Source organism: Sinocyclocheilus grahami, unplaced genomic scaffold (genome assembly GCF_001515645.1).
Source record: "Sinocyclocheilus grahami isolate Dianchi unplaced genomic scaffold, SAMN03320097.WGS_v1.1 scaffold309.1, whole genome shotgun sequence".
NCBI classification, from domain to species: domain Eukaryota; kingdom Metazoa; phylum Chordata; class Actinopteri; order Cypriniformes; family Cyprinidae; genus Sinocyclocheilus; species Sinocyclocheilus grahami.
In genome coordinates, this window is record NW_015505488.1 from 952,973 (window position 1) to 974,344 (window position 21,372).

At 35.4% G+C, this 21,372-nt stretch overlaps 1 protein-coding gene across 1 annotated transcript in view; it reads right to left on the reverse strand.

The window, feature by feature from the left end:
* Positions 1-20,619, reverse strand: part of LOC107601632 (chromodomain-helicase-DNA-binding protein 2-like) — a 33,816-nt gene extending 13,197 nt beyond the window's left edge. Inside the window, exons 1-19 of the mRNA XM_016293883.1 lie at positions 20,030-20,619; positions 19,603-19,712; positions 15,760-15,994; positions 15,544-15,630; positions 15,161-15,222; positions 13,866-13,982; positions 13,293-13,442; positions 11,562-11,698; positions 11,235-11,460; positions 10,997-11,097; positions 7,308-7,349; positions 7,044-7,213; positions 6,800-6,924; positions 4,521-4,737; positions 4,336-4,425; positions 4,027-4,217; positions 3,127-3,315; positions 2,801-2,963; positions 2,567-2,719 (exon numbers count right to left, since the gene is read on the reverse strand). Of these exons, the coding sequence (XP_016149369.1) occupies positions 2,567-2,719; positions 2,801-2,963; positions 3,127-3,315; positions 4,027-4,217; positions 4,336-4,425; positions 4,521-4,737; positions 6,800-6,924; positions 7,044-7,213; positions 7,308-7,349; positions 10,997-11,097; positions 11,235-11,460; positions 11,562-11,698; positions 13,293-13,442; positions 13,866-13,982; positions 15,161-15,222; positions 15,544-15,630; positions 15,760-15,994; positions 19,603-19,664 (2,517 nt within the window). The 5' untranslated portion in view covers positions 19,665-19,712; positions 20,030-20,619. The remainder of the gene's footprint in view (positions 1-2,566; positions 2,720-2,800; positions 2,964-3,126; positions 3,316-4,026; positions 4,218-4,335; positions 4,426-4,520; positions 4,738-6,799; positions 6,925-7,043; positions 7,214-7,307; positions 7,350-10,996; positions 11,098-11,234; positions 11,461-11,561; positions 11,699-13,292; positions 13,443-13,865; positions 13,983-15,160; positions 15,223-15,543; positions 15,631-15,759; positions 15,995-19,602; positions 19,713-20,029) is intronic.
* Positions 20,620-21,372: the final 753 nt, after the last annotated feature.

Genomic DNA, 21,372 nt, shown 5'->3' on the forward strand with positions numbered 1-21,372 from the left:
GATCTGAAACATTAAAGTGTGACAAACATGCAAAAAAATAAGAAATCAGGAAGGGGGCCAACACTTTTTCACACCACTGTGTATATATATATATATATATATATATAAATATAAAAATCACAACATTCACCCCATTTACAGAGAAACTAATTTGAAAAGTGGACTGCCACCATTAGTATAATTAGTATTAGACATATATAACCTTTCTGTCTCTATATTAAAGTTTAACACGCTCTTATTCAGAAGAAAAGTACAAAACCACTAAAAAGTGACCGAGTTTCAGGTAGCGCTTCACATTTTCTTTTCACCTTTACGGCAGATTCTGATACATTATTAATTATTTTCATTATATTGAAGTATTGCCAAATGGCTTCATCTCTTGTCATCTTAATGGCACATATCCAGTGCATTCGGTCATAACTGCAGGATTTTGGTGCAGGATTCAGTAGGAAAATATATTTCATTGATGTTTACACCAGGCAAAGGCACACAGGAAAATAAATTTGTGAACAGCTTAAATAATGCTTTTACTAGTTGGCCAGTAAATTACACACACACACACACACACATGCCTAGTAGACATCTTTCTAATTAGGGTCCACGTTTTTACTTTGATGCTGTACAGATTAGTGGACGACCGATATATTGACAATGCCGATATATAGGCCGATATTTGGCATTTTTCAAATATCGCATCGGCCGATAAGTTTTTCTGTTTGGCCCATGCGTTAGAGGCGGGACTTTTATTTTGACTGCACTGACAGCAGCAGTGCCTGAGCACACAGTGCTCACATTCTCCCTCTTGATCGCCATCGTCATTAACAGTTCTGTCTAATACGGATAGAAGTCTGTGTAATAAAGGAATTAAAATGTATATAAAAAGTATTATAACGATTGCTTTTATATTATTAGTAATAGAAAGGCAAACATTATAATACTTTTTCGTTTGCCTTCAGCTTTCAGCAAATACCCATTTACGTCATTTAAACAAATCTTTGAATGGCTAATGAAAATTTAATTTCACAAACCTTGCAAACTTAAGGCCGGGACACACCAAGCTGACTTCAAAGAACTAGCGGCGACGAAAGCCGAAGGTGTTGTCACCTCAAGGCCGGGACACACCAAGCCGAAGGTCGGCTGTTGGCCAAAGTCGGGCCAACAGCGAGCTATGGTCGGGCTAGTTTGTTTGGTGTGTTCCACTTGTCGGCTCTCATCGGGCTCAGGCCGGCGGCAGTTTACCCGATTCAACATGTTGAATCGGCGTCAGGGCCGTCAGCGCGAGTGAGAACTTTGTTTACGTTTTGTATATCTGAGTTTATCTTGTATATCTTCGTTTCGGTTTCTCCTTTTGAATGAAGAATATATACTATTGATAGCTGCTGATATAGACAGTTAATTCCTCTCACGCATGCGCAAAACGCACGTGTTAGTTTGCTGTCGGCTGTAGTCTGTGCGGTGTGTTCGAGCGCAGCTTTTTGGTCCGACGCTGCCGACGCGAGGTGACAACACCGTCGGCTTTAGTCACCGCTAGCTCTTTGAAGTCGGCTTGGTGTGTCCCGCCCTTCACGTCGGACCAAAAAGCTGCGCTCGAACACACCGCACAGACTACAGCCGACGGCAAACTAACACATGCGTTCTGCGCATGCGTGAGAGGAATTAACTATCTGTCTATATCAGCAGCTATCAATAACCATTTTGAATATCAGTAACGTTGATAAATGTAATCATTTTAAGCGGCTCATGTTATGAAAACATTCGCGTATTAGAATGATTGGGAAAGATCACGTAACATTTAAACAGCCTTCTGTCTGTACCGCCTTCATTTACGTGCTTGTTTTCATCACTTTCGCTTTAATTCTCGGGCACTGACTCGTTCGCTAAACTGAACATCCAATCAGAGCTCTCACTCGTGCCGACGGTCCCGACGCCGGCAAACTGCCGCCGACGTGAGCCCGACGAGAGCCGACGAGTGGAACACACCAAACAAACTAGCCCGACGTTGGCCAACTTTTAGTCGAATCCAGTTGTGAGAGCTTGTGAAGTGTGCATGTGACCTGCATGATCGCATGTTCTCTGCGTGAATTTCGGTCAGTGTAAATTGAATGCTTTAAACATTAAATTCGTGATTTCAAATTATGCTGCGCTTCATGCATTTGCCCACTGTCATATTCATATCATTTTCACTGTATGCTGTATGTAAAATGAGTGTTACCTTGGCTTTATTTGAAAATATGATTCCCAATGCACACAAACTTCCCAGAATACTGAGTGCTGTTGGTTACGGTTTACTTCCTTTTTAATTATATTTTAATTAAATATTTATTTATTTGTGGAAAATACTTTGTTACCTAAAGTATAAGTATGTTTATTTTACAAATTAATTTTTTTATCCATTTTCAAATAATTAAAAATTTCTTAAATATTAATTAAAATAAATACAATTATATCGGCTATATCGGCCACCCTGCTTTCCAAGATATAGGCATCGGCTGTCAAAAAACCAACATCGGTCGACCACTAGTACATGTAAACATTTTAACACATTGCAGTACCGTTCAGATCATACCTGAAATGGATATCGGTTCAAAGACAGGTATTCAGCAAGGATGTCCAACATGCGGACCATCTGGGAGAAGATGAGCACACGGTTGCCTCTCTCCCTGAGTCGCGTGAGAAGTTTGTCCAGCAAAACAAGTTTCCCGCTGCCACGCACCAAGCTCTGAACAAACATTAACAAACAACCTGAAAATGACGTCTCCTAAGAACAAAATCATACGGTTTCAGTCTAGAAGAGCCATACCTGTAGGTGCTCTTGTGTTTTTTCATTCTCACGCTCCTCTGGTTGTCTGATGAGGAAACCATGGTTACAACATTTCTTCAGCTCCATGACAATGTTAAGAAAACCAGAAGAGCTGCCTCTGGTTCCTTTGGACAAGGCTTTGTAGTTTCTTGTTAGGATCCATCTGAAAAAGTCACATTACAAATGAACAATGATGAGATGGACAGATGTTCTCTAAACACTTGCATTCCAGTTGTATGCAGTCTTAGAGTCTGGAATCAAAATTTGACTCAATCAAAGAGTAACTCGATTTAGAGAGCTATGAAATGGGATAAAACAGCACTTACTTGTAGAACTGTTTTTGCTGGGCAGACATGTCAACTCTGAGGATTTGCTCCACTTTAGCCGGCAGGGATTTCTCCACATCTTTCTTGACACGACGCAGTAGGAAAGGCTCCAGAACTTTGTGTAGGCTCTGATAACCATTATCCCTGCCTTTACCATGCTCATCCTCAAAATCCTCCCAAGACTCAAACCTAATAAGGGGCAAATTAAAAAAACAGGGGTTTTAAACTTCTTGACTTCACGGACCCCCAAATATGACGACCTCCTTCCTAAAATATAAAGGCAGCTACATACATTCATGTTTAAAGACCTGTTAATACTGTGTAAGAACATACTTAATATAATATTATAAAAAAGTACTACTTGTAATTGTCTTTTAATTTAATTATTAGCTAAAATACACTAAGATTTAAAAGTTTAGAATCAGTAGGGGTGCATTTATTTGGCTGCATTTATTTGATCAAAAACAGAGTGAAAACAGTAATATTGTGAAGTATTGCCATTTAAAATAGCCTGTTTCTATTTTAATATATTGTAGAATATAATTTATTCCTGTGTTGATGAAGCTGAACTTTTATCAGCCATTTTGAACGGTAGTATATCTTAAAATATTTTCATTTGTATTTGTTACTTTTTTCTACCTGTTATTAATGTTAGATGCCTAAACAGAATATACAAAAGCATTTTCAATTCAAATTTATTTGTAGAGAGCTTTTGCTTGAATACATAAATTTCTAAAGCAATGTGTTTAAAAAGAAGTTAAATATTTACTCATATTTTAACGTTTAAACTTTGATGGGCATAAAAAAACTTTTCTCTCAATTTTTGTAGTGGAGCCAAAATTGCAAATATGAACCTTTATTTTCATTATGATGGTGCAAACCCTGACTGCGAGTACCTACTTGTCAGGCATAAGAAAGTGCAGAAGGGACCACAGCTCTTTAAGCGAATTCTGCAGTGGGGTCCCAGTAATGAGCAGCCGGTGATTGGATCGAAAGTCGATCAGAGTTTTATATAGCAGCGAGTCGTCATTCTTAAGCCGGTGAGCTTCATCAACTCCGAGGAAAGCCCAGTTTATATTCCCCAGCACTCCCTGCACACACAGACAAGCCTTGACTCAATAATAATGTCTGTATAATGAAGAACAACTCATTTCTATGACACACGAAGCAAGTACAAAAGATTAAGTCAAAGATACATGAATATCATACCTTGTCCTTCAGTAGAATTTCATATGTGGTCAAAAGTGCATTAAACTTGATTCTTTTTGTCTGCTGGTGGATCCATTCATAGTCCCGGATCTGGTCAAAAACAGAGCGTTATACCTCAAACCTGTATTATAATAACAGGTTGAATTCTTTGTGGTTGGATTGTCTCAGCATGAGTACTAGCTTACTGTCTTTCTACTTGTGACGTCTCCCAGGTACACCACTACATTCATGTCCGGGGCCCATATATCAAACTCCCTCTGCCAGGAAGTGAGGGTTGACAGGGGTACCACCAAGATGAAGGGACCGTAAAGCTGGTGCTGATGGAAAAGGTAGGAAAGGAAGGATATCGTCTGAATCGTCTTTCCCAGGCCCATTTCATCAGCTAAGATAACACTGTTACACCTGCAGAACATAACAGAAACCAGAGATGAAGACACCATGGTTAATTCAAAATCAAGAACTAAAATGAAAGCTTGATATTAACTATTTTTTTAATTAACTAAAACTATTACAAATCATGTTCGGTTATCAAAATAATAAAGCTGAAATAAAACAAAATATAAATATTACAATTAGAATATACTTTTTTTTTAATGAAAATAAAAAACGTCTCGACAACTAAATGAAATAAGCTTGCGTACTAAAATGACAAACTGAATTCAAAAAAATTAATTCAAGCTAAACAGAATAATATTAAATACAGAAAGAAAAATAATAATTGTCATAAATTACAAAAACAAAATTACTTAAACTAAAATTAAAATGAAAGCAAAAGTATAAAAATAAAAGCTATTAAATAATAAAAGCTAAATATAATAAAAGCTACAAAAATAATAATCAATAATAGTATGTAAATAATACTAAAATAACACTGATATTATATACAATATTCTCTTTTTTAATATTGATAACTTATTTAATCAAATTAATATTAATATTAGCTAATGACATTTAAATTTTATTAAATTAAACCTTGAACCTTGAAGTGTTTCTACCTTTTGTTAGTATTATTTTAAGGTTTTTCCAAGTAATTATTTCAGTAAGTAAACAGACGGTAAAAAAAAAGAACAAAACAAAAGTACTCCTCTTCTTGCTAGTTCTGTTTTTTTTTTCAATTAATTTTTTTTTTATAAAACAGCACATTTATTAGGTTTCTTTTTTTCTTCAAGGCTTATTGCACAGAAATAATATTTTGACACTGTCACGAGTGGGGGCGGGGCCGGTCTTTCCCAGGCCCATTTCATCAGCTAAGATAACACTGTTACACCTGCAGAACATAACAGAAACCAGAGATGAAGACAGCATGGTTAATTCAAAATCAAGAACTAAAATGAAAGCTTGATATTAACTATTTTTTGAATTATCTAAAACTATTACAAATCATGTTCATTTATCAAAATAATAAAGCTGAAATAAAACAAAATATAAATATTACAATTAGAATATACTTTTTTTTTAATGAAAATAAAAAACGTCTCGACAACTAAATGAAATAAGCTTGCGTACTAAAATGACAAACTGAATTCAAAAAAATTAATTCAAGCTAAACAGAATAATATTAAATACAGAAAGAAAAATAATAATTGTCATAAATTACAAAAACAAAATTACTTAAACTAAAATTAAAATGAAAGCAAAAGTATAAAAATAAAAGCTATTAAATAATAAAAGCTAAATATAATAAAAGCTACAAAAATAATAATCAATAATAGTATGTAAATAATACTAAAATAACACTGATATTATATACAATATTCTCTTTTTTAATATTGATAACTTATTTAATCAAATTAATATTAATATTAGCTAATGACATTTAAATTTTATTAAATTAAACCTTGAACCTTGAAGTGTTTCTACCTTTTGTTAGTATTATTTTAAGGTTTTTCCAAGTAATTATTTCAGTAAGTAAACAGACGGTAAAAAAAAAGAACAAAACAAAAGTACTCCTCTTCTTGCTAGTTCTGTTTTTTTTTTCAATTAATTTTTTTTTTATAAAACAGCACATTTATTAGGTTTCTTTTTTTCTTCAAGGCTTATTGCACAGAAATAATATTTTGACACTGTCACGAGTGGGGGCGGGGCCGAGAGCCGTGGGAACTGAGCGAGGCCGGTGGAGTAATTGATAATGAGCGACACCTGCACCACTCACCGGTCTCAAGTCCCACAGAGAGCTCCGGAACAATAAAAGGAGGAGTTACGACAGTGAAAGACGAGAGAGGACCAGACCTGGACTTTATTTTGTGTTTTGGTTCTGTTTGTGCGCGACAGTCGTCCGCGAGGGGCTGTCACGCAATTTTGTGTTTATTTTATTATTAAAGTTTTTTTAAAATTTTCGCCGGTTCCCGCCTCCTCCTTCCCGTGACTACGAACTGTGTTACAGACACAATGTCAATGCCTGTACTTCATCCGTAATAGAAAGTAATCAATTCCTCACTAAAAGCTCCACTTGTACATTACATACCTGCACCAGGAGTGAGCTAGCCAGTTCACTCCATCTAACTGGTAATCTCGGAGTTGAAGGATCTCATCTCCAATGTAAGAAGGCTGCTTCTTCAAGGCCACAAATCTTGGCCTCTGTTTCAATACCTTCCATTTGGGCAAAAAAAAAAAAAGACATTGTTCACATAACAGCATGGCACTATGCTTCAACACCTTTTCCCAAAGAAACAAAGCAAAGCTCCATCAGAACTCAATCTCATCCTCACCTTACAATCTTTGGAAGGAATCGTCTTACAGGCATTTCTGTTTTGAAAACTATCAATGCAGGCCTGAAATTTCTTTCCGATTAATGCGCCATCCTCCCATGTGCACTCTGCATACGGCAGCCCCATCCACTTACACAGGTACTCTGGCTCACTCGAACTGCTTTTATGAGCTGTTGCGACATAACAGAAAATGATTAAAGTAGTAACCATCTCCCTTGACCAAGTAGATCAGAAATAGTGCAATTTCAAAAGCAGCAAACTTACAGGGAAAGTCTGAAGGAGCTTGTGTTTTCCCAGTTCTTGTTGCTGATTAAACGAGAGAAAACGAAAATTAATAACAGATCATAATACACTGCATTACATTGATCAAAAATGACAGACATTTTCAATGTTACAAAAAACATCAAACTTTTCTGAACTTTTAAGAATCCTTAAAAAATGAAAGAAAGAAAAAAACATCATGGTTTCCACAAAAATATTAAGCACCACAATGGTTTTTAACATTGATAATACTAAGAAATGTTTCTTGAGCACAAAATCCGCATATTCAAATGATTTCTAAAGGATCATGTGACACTAAAGACTGCAATAATGGCTGCTGAAAATTCAGCTTTGCCATTACAGGAATAAATACATTTTTTATATATATTAAAATACAATACAGTTATTTTAAATAGAAAATATTTCATAATATTACTGTTTTTATTGTATTTTTGATCAAATAAATGCAGCGTTAGCATGCTGGGAGTGAGAGCTGCTTTAGTGCATATACACTACCTTTTCAAATGGGGTTGCTAAGTTTTATGTTTTTGAAAGAAATGCTCACTAAGGCTATTTATTTGCTAAAAATACAGTAAAAACAGTAATATATATTCATAAAATTTAGGGATGCACCGATAAAATTGTTTCCGAACCGATACCAAACATTTTGAGCATTGGCCGATACCAATCCGATACCAGCGCAGTTATTTTTATTAATGTAGAATCTCTATACCTCTGTGTTGACCTGCTCCTCACTCTTTTGTGTTAAACACAATCTACTAAATACAGACAACTTTATTATAAAGAAAAATAACAAATGAAAAAAATCTATGAAACAATCTATGACAAAAATACTATTATAAACTAGGTTAGTGGATAAAGTTCATCAAATGAGTGCTCAATCATTTTATAAAAACTAAACACTTCCCAATCTAGTGGGAAACGAATAAAAGTGAAAAAGTGTAGGACTAAATCTGTTCAAATGTTACACATTGCTCTTTGTATTGTTGTAAAAATACATTCATGAAAAACAAGTAAATACATTTATATATAAATATATACTATAAAATTTAAAATACATTTATTTTACATGCATAGCACAGTATTGAGGCAGCAACATATGATAGATAAGACAAAACAAGAAAGGCTATTGATAATCTTTCATTGCGAACAATTATTATAATATGAAAGGCTCCAATACAGAGCGGCACAAAGCACATATGCGCACCCCGTGCGCAGAATGATGCACTTGAAGCAACATGGAGTCACAGCGCACAACTCTCTGCACAGAAAAGTCCAAAACACAAATCGAAGAGATTTATGCGCAGTGTATTATATCTATGCAATAGTTTAATGAGCCTTTTCTTCTCACAGTTTTAAATTTCAGTTACTGTGTGCGTGAAGAACAATTCATAGTGCTCTCTACTCCAGTGTAGTGATCTAACAGACACAGCACTAAACTCCAGCAAGATAAAGTCCTTTTATGCAAAACCATTCATCTTTATCTGCAGATCAAGTATAATAATAGGAACATTGAATCATCTTGGAGAGTTTCATCGTCTTGACTAAATGGAAGATGACAGACAGCCGCAGCAGAGAAAAGAGTTTATGTGAACTTGAATTTAACGACCTCACATTAAACCAGTGGTTCTCAACAACTCAACCAGAGAAAAGAGTTTATGTGAACTTGAATTTAACGACCTCACATTAAACCAGTGGTTCTCAACCCGCGGCCCATCACGAATTCAAATGTGGCCCACCATGCTGAACACAATTTAAAAAATAATTACTTTCAGTTTTATACTTCTTTTTTATTTTTATATTAGTTAAATATAAGCTATAGCCTAATGTTTTTATGTAAAATAATTTAGTTTTTCATATATTATTTTCAGACATGAGCAGCACTCACATAGCCTAATTAACGTTACGCATTTAAGGTAACGACCAAGTGGCCAGCGGCAGACAGTGAGCATATGCTTGATCAATTTAGCCTTCTCAAATCATCACGACTTGACTAAAATAAAATCTATAGATATAAAACAGTTCAAGCATATAACAATGTTTAAACGTTAAACCTAGATAAATGTGCGCTATACCCAATAGTTTGCGTTAGAGTGGAAGCTAAAGTGCGCTTTGCAGGACAGAGAGACGCCAGCGCGATCACTTGCGTTTTTTTTCAGTGGATACACTGTCATTTTTGCTCATAAAGGTAAGAGTAATACATAATTCGTAACTGTAAAGGGTCTACTTTTATTTGTGTGCACTCACAATATCAACAAAACATTGTGCTTTTATAAAATAAAGAAATCAAACACGATGCGCTTTCTGCCGTGTCTTCTTTAACAGGAGCGCTTCACAAAAATGAACCGAAACTCAGCGAATACATGCCTCACAGACATGATATATATATCTATAGAAAGCTTTAAATGACTACTTAACGAAATAAAACAAATCTAAAACTCTTTCATTATGATCATAATCCATAAAGATGCACTTCTCTCTAAAGGCGCGTCTAATGAAGAGATGGAGAGTCAGGATCGACAACTTCATCCTTGCGACACCGACTCAGAAAACACTAGTTTATTAGTAGATAATTCAAATATCTCCTTACTGTTTCCCCCTGACGCATTTATGGTAATTACTTTTGCCGATGTTTTGCGGCAAATTTAAGCCTATTGCATGCATTTGAATGCAAAAATCTTCAGCTGCTGCTGCGGGACACTAAACACCGTAGAGCCGATCTTGAGTCACGGTAGCACGGTCTCGTGTTGTTTCCACCAGCGCAGCAATCTTTTTTCATCACTAATTGATGGATGTCTAAAATATAAAAATAAGGAGAAGCCTAAAACAGGCCCGAGGTCCGGCCCACATCTGAATTATGACATGAAAATTGTCCCGAAGGCACTAGGGGCGTAAAAAAGTCGGGGCCCGTCGGGCCCGGGCTGAAATGCAGGGCTCTAGCTCTGATCTAGCACACAGAAAACGATTTGACTGAAATTTTATCAGAAGAGATGAAAGATAGTGGTCATCTACGCAATTCGGAAAAAAGGTGGCTTTTCTGCATTAGGTATGTTTTTTTATTAAATTTTTTTTACTCTTTGTACAGCAGTTATTGTTTTTTAATGTAGAATATGTGTTACATAAATACATGAAATGTAGAACATATAAAAAAGTGCTCGTGGCTCGCCTGCCCGTGGGGGCCCCCCCAGGCATAAAAGTGAAAATCCCCCTATGATTGTGCTGTTACTCCTTTCGAGCCGAATTTCACAACATTGGGCGTTTTTTATGGGGAGTAGAATTATTTATTTATTTCAATTAATGTAATCGATTATATCATAATATTTAGGCTATAATATTATAAATCAGGTTGGTTTGTATTGCTGACGTAATATGTAAATGATATGCGTGTGGCCCGCGAGACTTGCACTTGGACCATAGTGCGGCCCGGTGGAAAAAAGGTTGAGAACCACTGCATTAAACTATGGAACGGCTTCAGAAGACTTGGAATATAGTTCATGAAAACTTTATGGTGCTTTATAATGTTTTTGTGCCTTTCCTGGGGCTTAACAATAACATAGAATAGTATACGCACAATATCGGATTCGGATCGGTCCAGCAGAAAAAGGCACTAACGGAGCCGATACCGGGTTTTTTTTTTGTTGCAAGATTGTCTTACTCGAGTCAGCACTTACCGATCATTCTCTCTACTATCTGGAATTGCCTGCTCAGGTCGTTGGTTAGTTCTTGCTGGCAGTTGTAATATTCTAAATCTTCAGGTGATGCTTTATTCATCCTAAAAGAAAAATCGTAATTTCAACGTTTGCTGTCAGTTTTTAGTCTATAAAAATGGCATTCATGTTTGGCTTCAAGATTCCAGTTTCTCCAGAGATCATATAAAAATGGATATATATCAGGTCTATGAGCACTGACCAAGTGTTAAGCTCTTCGTTTTTCTTCTTGAAGTTTTCCAGCTTCTTCATCCCTTTGACTTTCTGCTGAGTGAGGGAATCCACACTCTCCCAGGTGCTGTGGATGTAAGACCAGCCTTTCCACTTGATGAGGAACTGAGTCTCCCCTTCGTCTTTCTCAGGGTCAAAGTCTGCTCCGGGGTCCCCATTTTCCTCAATAGCATAAAGGGTTGTGGAAGCTCCAGTAGCTGTAAACAAGGTGGAGAAAAATTAAGGGCTTTAATAAACAAGCACAATAGTTGATGTGTAACACAGAATATTAAGTATAAAAAAGAAAAACCGTCTTTACCGCCTTTTTTGCCAGTTCTGGTCTCAAGGACCTTCTCAATGGTCTCACTGTCGTCGTCCTGTTGCTCCTCGGCTCCTTCTGCCATTTCAATAAGGTCATCAGAGTCTGTCTCAAAATCATTCTGGTCCTCCTTGTAACTGCAACACATGATTTATCATTACTAATTCGACAAGTCAGTACTATATGGGTCAATCACAAATAAAAATGTCCATGAAGAAAAAAAATAACTTATTGAATGCTAGTTTGTATGGTTTTAAAAACTTTTATACCAATTTCAAGAACAATTTATTGACTCTAAATACGTAATTTGGTGTAAAAAAAAAAAAAGAACAAAACAAAACAAAAAACAGAATCCGGTAAAGACTGACATTTGAAATACCAGTCAAAAATATATTTTTAAAAAGCTTGCATGCGTCTTTTCCGTCAAGTATAATTTTTGATGCATCAGGCTTTTATGGCTCGTATAGTGTGATATAGGAGAATACAGGAGTTAAAAAATATTCCAGAGACAAAGCAAGTAACTAAGTATGGATACAAGCATACAACTAATGTATGGAATTTGGTGCAGTTGCTGATATTTATAAAATTATGAGATTTTTATAGCTTATAATGTAAATCAATAAGATCTTCACAGTACAACAGTATACTTGTATAAAATGCCTATAAATATTAGTTGTTACTCTATTTCTCCCAATAATATCCATTAAGATGTTATATAAATGCTTAGTTTTATGATCAAAGATCTATTTAGTTTTTATTATGGGGCACAAAACAAATAATCCAACGCAATACAATGATAACTGAGCGATGTACATATTAAAGGGGTCATATGATGCTGCTAAAAAGAACATCATTTTGTGTATTTCGTGTAATGAAATGTTTATGTGGTTTGGCTGTGAGTCAGAACTGCCGGCATTTTAGTCTAGCGTTACTCTCCCAGGATCAGTAAACAGTTCTCCATAAAATGCGCTGCACACATCTGGATATTTGGGTTAAACTGTTCTGGAACAGTGTTGTAAATACAACTTAACCACTGATTTGTAGTCGTGTCCTCTTTTGGAAGACCAAACAAAGTAGTTTCGCTTTCACAACGAACAACACAGCGGCCTAGCGTGAGGGGAAGCCCCGGCTTAGCATGCGCTGAGGCTGGGCTAGAGTGAGCTGAGGCGGCGGGGTCGAGAACGGCGCGCCCGGCGGATCCGACGAATGAGCGGTAACCACATATGACGACCCCGGGCTGGACTCCGCTTCGTCCACGGTGAAAGTTGATGTATTCCCTCAGCGACCAGCACAGATAAGATCTAGGCATGACGAAGCAGATATGTCCTCTTTTGAAAGACCAAACAAAGTAGTTTCGCTTTCACAACGAAGCACACAGTGTCTTCACGAGTTCCTCAAAGGCCTGATGTATCATATTGATTAAATTTTCTAGTAGGATAAAACTAAAAGGCTGTTTACTTTGCTAAAAATAAGATAAACTATAAATCAGATATAATACAGTAGGCTTTACAGGGTTAAGTAAAAAAAAAAAACTAGAATATAAGTGAGTGAACATCTTAATTATTATTGTCAGACATTTTTTAAATAGGTAAAATATAATTACTGAATAAATTCAGAAATATATAGGTGTACTTTATTCTATGTATTTGAATAAATTACTATATTTGGCAGAAGTATGGCATCTCCAATACATGAGCTCTACATTAATTCCTTTATAGGAACAATCCATACCTGACTTTAGTTGCTGCTCGCCGCCTTGTTTGTCTTTTTGGGGTATCCTCATCATCATCATCCTCATCTTCTTCATCTGAGGACTCCTGCTTCCTCTGTTTCCGTCCCTTTTGTGACTGCTGCTTGCCAGCAGATGATTTTGTCTGTGGTCTGGGAAGGGAAAGAGAGAAGTACACACGCATATATACACTCATTTACCATACTAGGCTTTTTGCCTTTTGTTCCGCGTCCCTGATGTGTTTGCAAGTGTAGCGACTTTTCACACCTATCAGCCTGACTCATAAGCCAATAGCCTTGAGACAGCTGTCAGACTTATATAGCAGTTCTATTTCTTAATAAATTACTCACATTAATCAAAATTTTAATTATATTCATCATTATGCCAAAAGTAGGATACATGCTTTGACAATTTACACATGCGTTAATTTCTGATAGAGCAAAGAAAGTCACACCAATAAGTTTAGCGCAACCATAGTAATTAAAAATGAGCCATCATCATTTGCATTTAATAAGACAGCTCATTTAATAATTCACGATGCGCTGTCTGAAGGCCAGGCTTCGCTACACTCTTACCTTCTAGCAGCAAGTCGTCTGGATCTAACTTTTTTCTCTTCCTGCTCACTCTCTGAACTGCTGGCCTCTTCCTCAACATCCTCTTCGTCATTTGAGTCATCATCTTTCCAGGTATTTCTTTTAACACAGAAATACCACAGGTTCATCTATTGGACCTCTATTAGCGTCTACTTCTACCCTAATGTAAAGCTGCAAGCCAGTCAGTTTCCCTGCTTCCCCACCGCACAGGCAATTAAACATGCTGGGAGAGATGCTTCAGTGCATAGACAGTGCTGTTCAAAAGCTTGGGTTGGTAAGGCTGTTGTTTTTTTTTAAAAGAAGTCTCATGCTTACCAAGGCTGCACTTATTAGGTCAAAAATACAGCAAAAGTGTAATATTGAGAAATATTTTACAAATTAAATTTCTATTTTAAAATGTCATTTATTCCACTGGTGGCAAAGCTGGATTTTCAGCAGCCATTACTTCAGTCTTCAGTGTCATGTGATTCTTCAGAAATCATTCTAATATGCTGATTTGGAAACATTATTTATTATCATCAATGTTGCAAACAGTTGTGCTTCTAAATATTTTTGTGGAAACCGTGATCAATTTTTTCAGGATTCTTTGATGAACAAAAAGTAAAAAAAAAAAAAAAAAACACAACAAAAAAGCATTATTTGAAATAGAAATCTTTTATAACATAAAACATAAAATTGTCTCTTTTGATTTAATTGAATAAATCCTTGCTGAATAAAATTGACATATAATAAATATATAAAAACATCTTACTAACCCCAAACTTTTGAATGTATTCAGAACTAATGAATTGCATTTTTTAATACATACAATTTTCAAAATTAAATGTTTACATTCATGGTTTACAGGTTTTTTTTTACTCTATATACTTATTACCCATACTTAATAATGTATGAATCTCATTGCACTATATAACAAAACTTCATATCTAGCAGTATCTGCAAAAAGAAAAAAGAAAAAAATAACATCTATTCTCAAAACTTCATTTTTCTGAGCCATTTTCTTCAGTTAACATTTTAACAAGTAAATTGCATTTCTTTCAATTACTTACAAGAATGACTCTAAAAAGTGTAATTTACGTTAAATATTTTTTAATAGAAAATGTATTTAGTGTAAAAGAAAAACAACTGCCTAAAAGACATTTACATGCAAAAATATGGGTGAATCTAAATGTTACATATGGAGACGTTAATGAGGGAAAAAAACAAGCACACATTTGTAAATAAAATATTGAAAAAGGAGAGTGAGAGACCCATTTAAATGCTTCCAGTACACTTACTCTTTCTTTTTCAGCCGTGAGCCTTTTCTTTTGGGACTTTCACTCTCTGAATCACTGCTGCCCTAAAAATCCATGAAAATCCATTTTGAATATACAGTACTAGATTACAAGGCATGGAAGTGTCATGTTTCAGATTAATCAAGGAAACAAAGCTTTCAACACATGGGAGTATGTTTACACGACTTGGGCTGCCAAGCCTGATCAGTCCCGGCTCTAGCGCCAAACATAAATGTTTACGCTTTATTAAGTAACCATGTCTGTAATTACTTTAGTCCAAGAAGCAGAACATGTCAAAGTACTGTAAATGTCAACACAGTAGGTGAAAATGCTAAACAAAATTAAACCACCAGGGGTCAGTGTTGAGTTACATACAGCCAGCCTACCTCGGCTCCAATGTTGAGTCGAGCAGGCTCTTGCCTGCTGCGACTGGATCTTCTAACGCCATAAACATCTGGATGTTCCTCCCACATCTATGATAATTAGGGACATAATTCATTTTAAATCAAAGTAATTAATCACCAGCTAAATATAATCTTAAAGATTAAATCCACTGGGAATAACTGATTGATCCTAATGTTCAGGCTGGCCTATTTTTGTACCTTCTTCACATCTGCCAGGCAGTCTTTCTTCCTGACTGGTTTGTCTTTGACCTGCGTTGAGGTCTGACGGGGTTTGGACCCAGTGGATTCACTGCCTGACTCAGAGTGGCTCTCAGAATCAGAAGTGCTGTTGGACTCTGAACGCCGGGAACGAGCTCTATCACTTCCTTGCTCACTCTCCGACTGACTCCCAGACTCCGATCCAGAGCGGTTAGATTCCTCTGATGCTGAATTGCTATAACATTAAAGATGTGCATGTTGAGAAACAATGAAAACATGTGAAGTTGTTCTAAAAAGTAGGAGTCATGTTCACAAGTTTGATTTCAAATCTCAGTTATTGGCAAAAAATATCATTCAGATCTTATGAATTGTCAATAGGTAAATTTGTAGTATATCATTTTTTATATTTTAACTTACTTCGTACTAAACCACTTAATTATGCCATCTTTTCTTTTCACTTAATTTTTTTTGCACCAATTTTAAACTGGCAAGTCTGTATTTTAAACACAATCTAATTATCTCAATCCAACAAGAAAAGAAAAGAAATGCTGAGCCCTCAAGTGGGAAGTCTTAAAGCATGCTGTGCCTTTGTCAATGTAAACAATAGCATTCCAAGGATTTTGGAAACTGGAAATGGGGAAATCCAATACAATGCAAGGGAACGTTTTATCTGGAATTAACATCCCTCGTTTTCCAAATTAAGCTACTTAAATGACAGACAAATTGACAACTGTAAAACTGGAATAATTCATTTAATGACAGAACTAAGAATTTTTTTATTTTTTTTTTACATGTGCAACTGAGCATATGAGACATTTATATACAACGTGGTTTATTGATTTGTTAAAAAGATTTTATTTCAAAATGAAGGTGTCTTTCAATGTGCAAACCGAAAAATGTAATGAATAAATAAACTTTCAAAATAACCTTTATGAAACGTGAAACTCGATCAGATTTATGGCAGCATCCTGCAGGTCATATTGTGTCTGACCACTTCTGCTGTCCTTTTGCCCTTTGAGTCTAAATATAATTGCAATGGCTTCTTCCTGAAAAAAAGCCCAACCCCTCCTACTATAAATGAAACAATTATCTTCCTTACATGGTTAAAAAATGAACAATGACACTATAATGTGAAAACTACTTTGAACTATCCTTATATATATATATATATATATATATATATATATATATATATCTATCTCATGCTACTCACAAGACAAAACGTTTCCTTAAACCTAAAGTGAAAGTATCTCAGTAATGCTCATTTAATTTGATACGATGGCATTCATAATGCAGATCTGGCTGTGAAAGCTAGCACATTGAGTACTATAATGGAATGCACTGCTAGAAACAAACACCCCCCCTCATGTGCTCAGGAAGCCAAACAGCTGCTGACAAAGCAGCCTTACCAGCCAGACTGTCCTTATATGGTTGCTGACATCACGTATGGGCGGTCCTAACCTCTCAACTGAATTCTCATTGGCTGCTTATATCTAGCCACTGGAAGGCCCAATAAAAACCAAGTATGAAATCATCTGACCTCTAAAAGACTTCCTGCTTCCGCTTCCTGTAGTTCCAAGAAGCTTTTATGTAATGCAGCAACTAATACAAGCTATGCAGCACAAAGCAAGAGCCATTTTGTGACTTTGAGGACTTTCAGCCATTTAATGAAACCAGTCTCATACAGTGATGAAACGGCAGTGCTTTTTATGTAGCGGTAAGCCAAACAAACATCTCAAATAAAGTACACTGGCTATAATATAGGAAAAATATCACATTTAATATCTTTTTCAGCTCTTGTTTCATTTAGTAATATTTAGAAAATGGCTGCCAAAGCTAAACAACACTAAAGATATGTTTCTCAGGATAGTGAATTGATTTAGACTCTCATATGCATCTTTAACACTGAAGAAAAATTATAAGCAACCTATAAAAGTGAGCATACATGTTCATTTGACAATTCATGATCACATATACAGTATTACATATAACTACTGATTGTGTAATTGTGAAAAGATAACATACATTTGAGGGTTTTTTTCACTTTAGACTCTGGTATCTGGCACATATGCAGGAACTTCAAAGCTGTCATCAATTCAGAGGGAAGTTCTTGACAAACAACCATAAAAATAATGACAGATCCAGTCATAAGCACTATACATAACATCAAAACATTGTGCTTTTTTTCAAATATATATATATATATATACTGATATGATGACCCACAGGGTAAAAGCCTCATTGATGAGGTCTCAAGTTGCTAAAAGTTGAAGCAAACTTTGTTAAAACTACATAATGTGTGTCCGTTTGTAAGCGTTTAGTGTAAATACATTATTATTATTAGAATTTCAAAACTGAACAAGTGACAATTAAAATAAAATCTTCCATTTCCAACTGTTGTCTTCAAGTTTTTCCTTTTATATTTCAAGAAAAAACAAAACATGAACCTATGGAAAATGGCATCACTGTAAGTCCCCTGCAAAATCCTCGTCATATTTTAAAGAATAACCTAAATTAATAATGTCTATGTAAACAATACATTTCTGTAAAAGACAAATTATTGTTATTATGAACACAATAACATTATTTACAACTCAAAGAGTTTCATATTTACATTTGGAAATAAGAGTAACTGTGAGTGTAGTAAAGAAACCAAAATTATTTGCTTCCACTGCATCTTTGAATCAAGACCTCCTGTTTTTATTTGGTTTGGAGGGGAAATTATGCAACATATATATTCACAATGGAGAACTACTTTCATTTTAGATGGTACTATCAGTCTAAGGAACAACATATCGGTCTGATTTCCTCAATGTCAAGGTTTTTAAAAGTTTCACCCAAAAACATGTTGCTGCTGAAAATGATTCAAACCAAACCAATTTTGACAAAATAGAAAAAACTCAATTTTGTCCTAAACAATGCTTAAAAATAATCACTCTTTCACAACAAAAACACAGAGTGAAAGCTAAAATATTTTACAAGGAGCTATACTACAATAAATTATGGAATATTTGATTGAGTGCTGAGCTAGAACTGTATTAATATATGAGGTAATATACCCCATTTCATTAAGGAATTATAAATATCTACTCCATAAACATTCAATACCTTATAGCCAAAGTTTGTAACCCTAAAACAAGTAGTATTTTAGGATAAGATAAAAAAAATGTAAAAAGCAATTAATATTTTAAGCAACAGTTTGTAATATCATTAAAAATACAACTGCACAGTAAATAAACAAGCAACAGTTTTGTTGCTACTATTTATAAAAGTAAACAAAAAAAATGTACAACACAATCATGCCTATGTGAAATAATACTCTACATTTTGGATAAAACGATTAACTTGCTTTAAACATTGTATTTGTGTGAAATGGATTTCATTCAAATATTTCAGTAAAATCAGACTGAGCAGGTTTTCTACACAAGTATTGTAACATGCATCAAATGCTAAACTCATGTTATGTTAAAGTAAAAGTGTTTAAAATGTCATTAACCTTACATAGTGGTGCAATGCAGCACATACATACTAATCAGACAAGGTTATTTCACACGATCGGTTTAAACCTGTAAATATTAGAACCATAATCACTGCTCAAATCTGTTTAAAACACTGAGCATCTCGAGTATAAATTTACGTAAAGGCCCATAAGGCCTTGAACTCACTTTTAGAAATACTTGCAAAATCAGGGTGCGGCTATACATATATCCCAAGGTCAGATCCGAAACCCATCTATTTTGCAGACATTGTGGTTTAAACACAGCACAGCTGATCAACCATGCTTGTAAATGTAAACAATCAAGACACATGCTGAAAAAGAGAGAAAAATATGAAAGATCGTACCTGGAAGCATTGCTTTGAGTCGAGCCTTCATCTTCCTGCTTTTTACTCTTATTCTTCATCATGATTTTGTCTTGGGATTTGTTAATGATGATCTTTTGTCCAGGTATTAACTGTCAAAAGTTTAAAGTGGGATGAACCATCAAAAAAATAATAATCCTGCCGTTGCAATATATAGAAAAGGCAAGTTGGGATTTGATAGTTTAAGATAAATATTTATAGTATTTCTTAAGTTAAAAAGCATCTGAATCGAAGTGACACCTGCTCGACTCTATTCGATGTCAAATATCCATGTGTCGATGGCATTTCAAGGCAACAGATTCAGAGCCACATGCATAAATTCTTACTGCGTCATCAAACAAAGGACGATTAAAACATAACGATGAAAGCAAATAAAATCGACAATAGAAAAGACACGATGTAAACATACCTAATGCACTGACAGGAGGAGGATTGTAGCAGTACATTCACATCTGACAAAATATCCGATTTGTTACTTTGGCCATAACAACAACAACAACAAAATCTAAAATATTCCAGGATTGAGACGAAAATAATAATCGGAATAATATTCGGAACGAAAAATAATAGCAGTAATCCACCGATGGCTATTTGAATGGAGAGAGAGTGAGAGAGAGTGTGAGAGGAGCCCAGCAGAGCGCACTAAAAATGGAGGACCGCCATGGCTGCCAGCGCAAGGCAGGGAAAACAACGGCTGGCCACTCTACGCACAAACCAGAGCGCTTTTCGGCGAAACAAAGTCACAAAACGTCTCTATAATCCAAAACGTAACAAAACGAACGATTTCGCACGATTGCGGTGCCCCAAGAGGCAGTCAAAGTTCAGCAAAGTTGAGATACAAGTGCTATCGAGAGCCCTGCAAGGCTCAACGCTCTCCCCTTCCCAAGGTTCATCCGCCATCTAAAGCTCCTTCCCAGCTCTGAGAGCTTAGCCTTTGATTGACGTTCTCTCCATTTACCCAGGGCTCAGGTGATGCCCGAAAGTCCCACCCCTTCCATTTTCAATAAAAACTAGTTGTTTCATATATAATTTTAAAGCTCAAGTTAGTTCTACCCTACAAGTATAGTAGCTGAACAACTGATTAATGGTTTTAAAGTGCAGTAGTTATCTTTATGTTGATAGAATTATTTCTTTAAGCCTTCACTTCCTGCATAGACAGGAAATGAGACAACAGACTGCCATTTTGCAGTGAGTGCTGGACTACACTGGACACCATTTTAGACCACTTAATTTGAACCCTTTTACAGCTGCTCTGTATATGTAATGTACTTTGCAAGCGTGATATTTGAAAGAGGAAAGTTGCTGCTCCAAAGCTTGCAGGATGGCTCTTGTAAGCAAATGAGTGATCTTAATTCAACAAGAAATTAATAGGTGGAATAGATTAAACAAAAATAATTAGCAAAAGCTTCATAATTATGGAGTACATCAAATTTAAAAAATAAAAATAAACCGTTGTGGGCAGTTGAAAATGACACAAACCCTTTAATATTTGAAATTATCACCTAGAATATCAGCTAATAATTCATAGTTTGTTAAGTAAATAACGTAGCAGACCTGTATTTTATTTTTTTTTTTTAAATAAGAAAATAAAAACTTAAACCTGGACAAGGCGTGTTAAACTTCGATGTAAATGGCAACGTAAATAATTTGCGAAACGTCATTCTTATTCTCCATCCAATAAGAGCAACTCGAAATTGTTCAATCACAATTTTTTTTATTTTTCTTTTAAAGGCAAGCAAGCATTTAAAAATG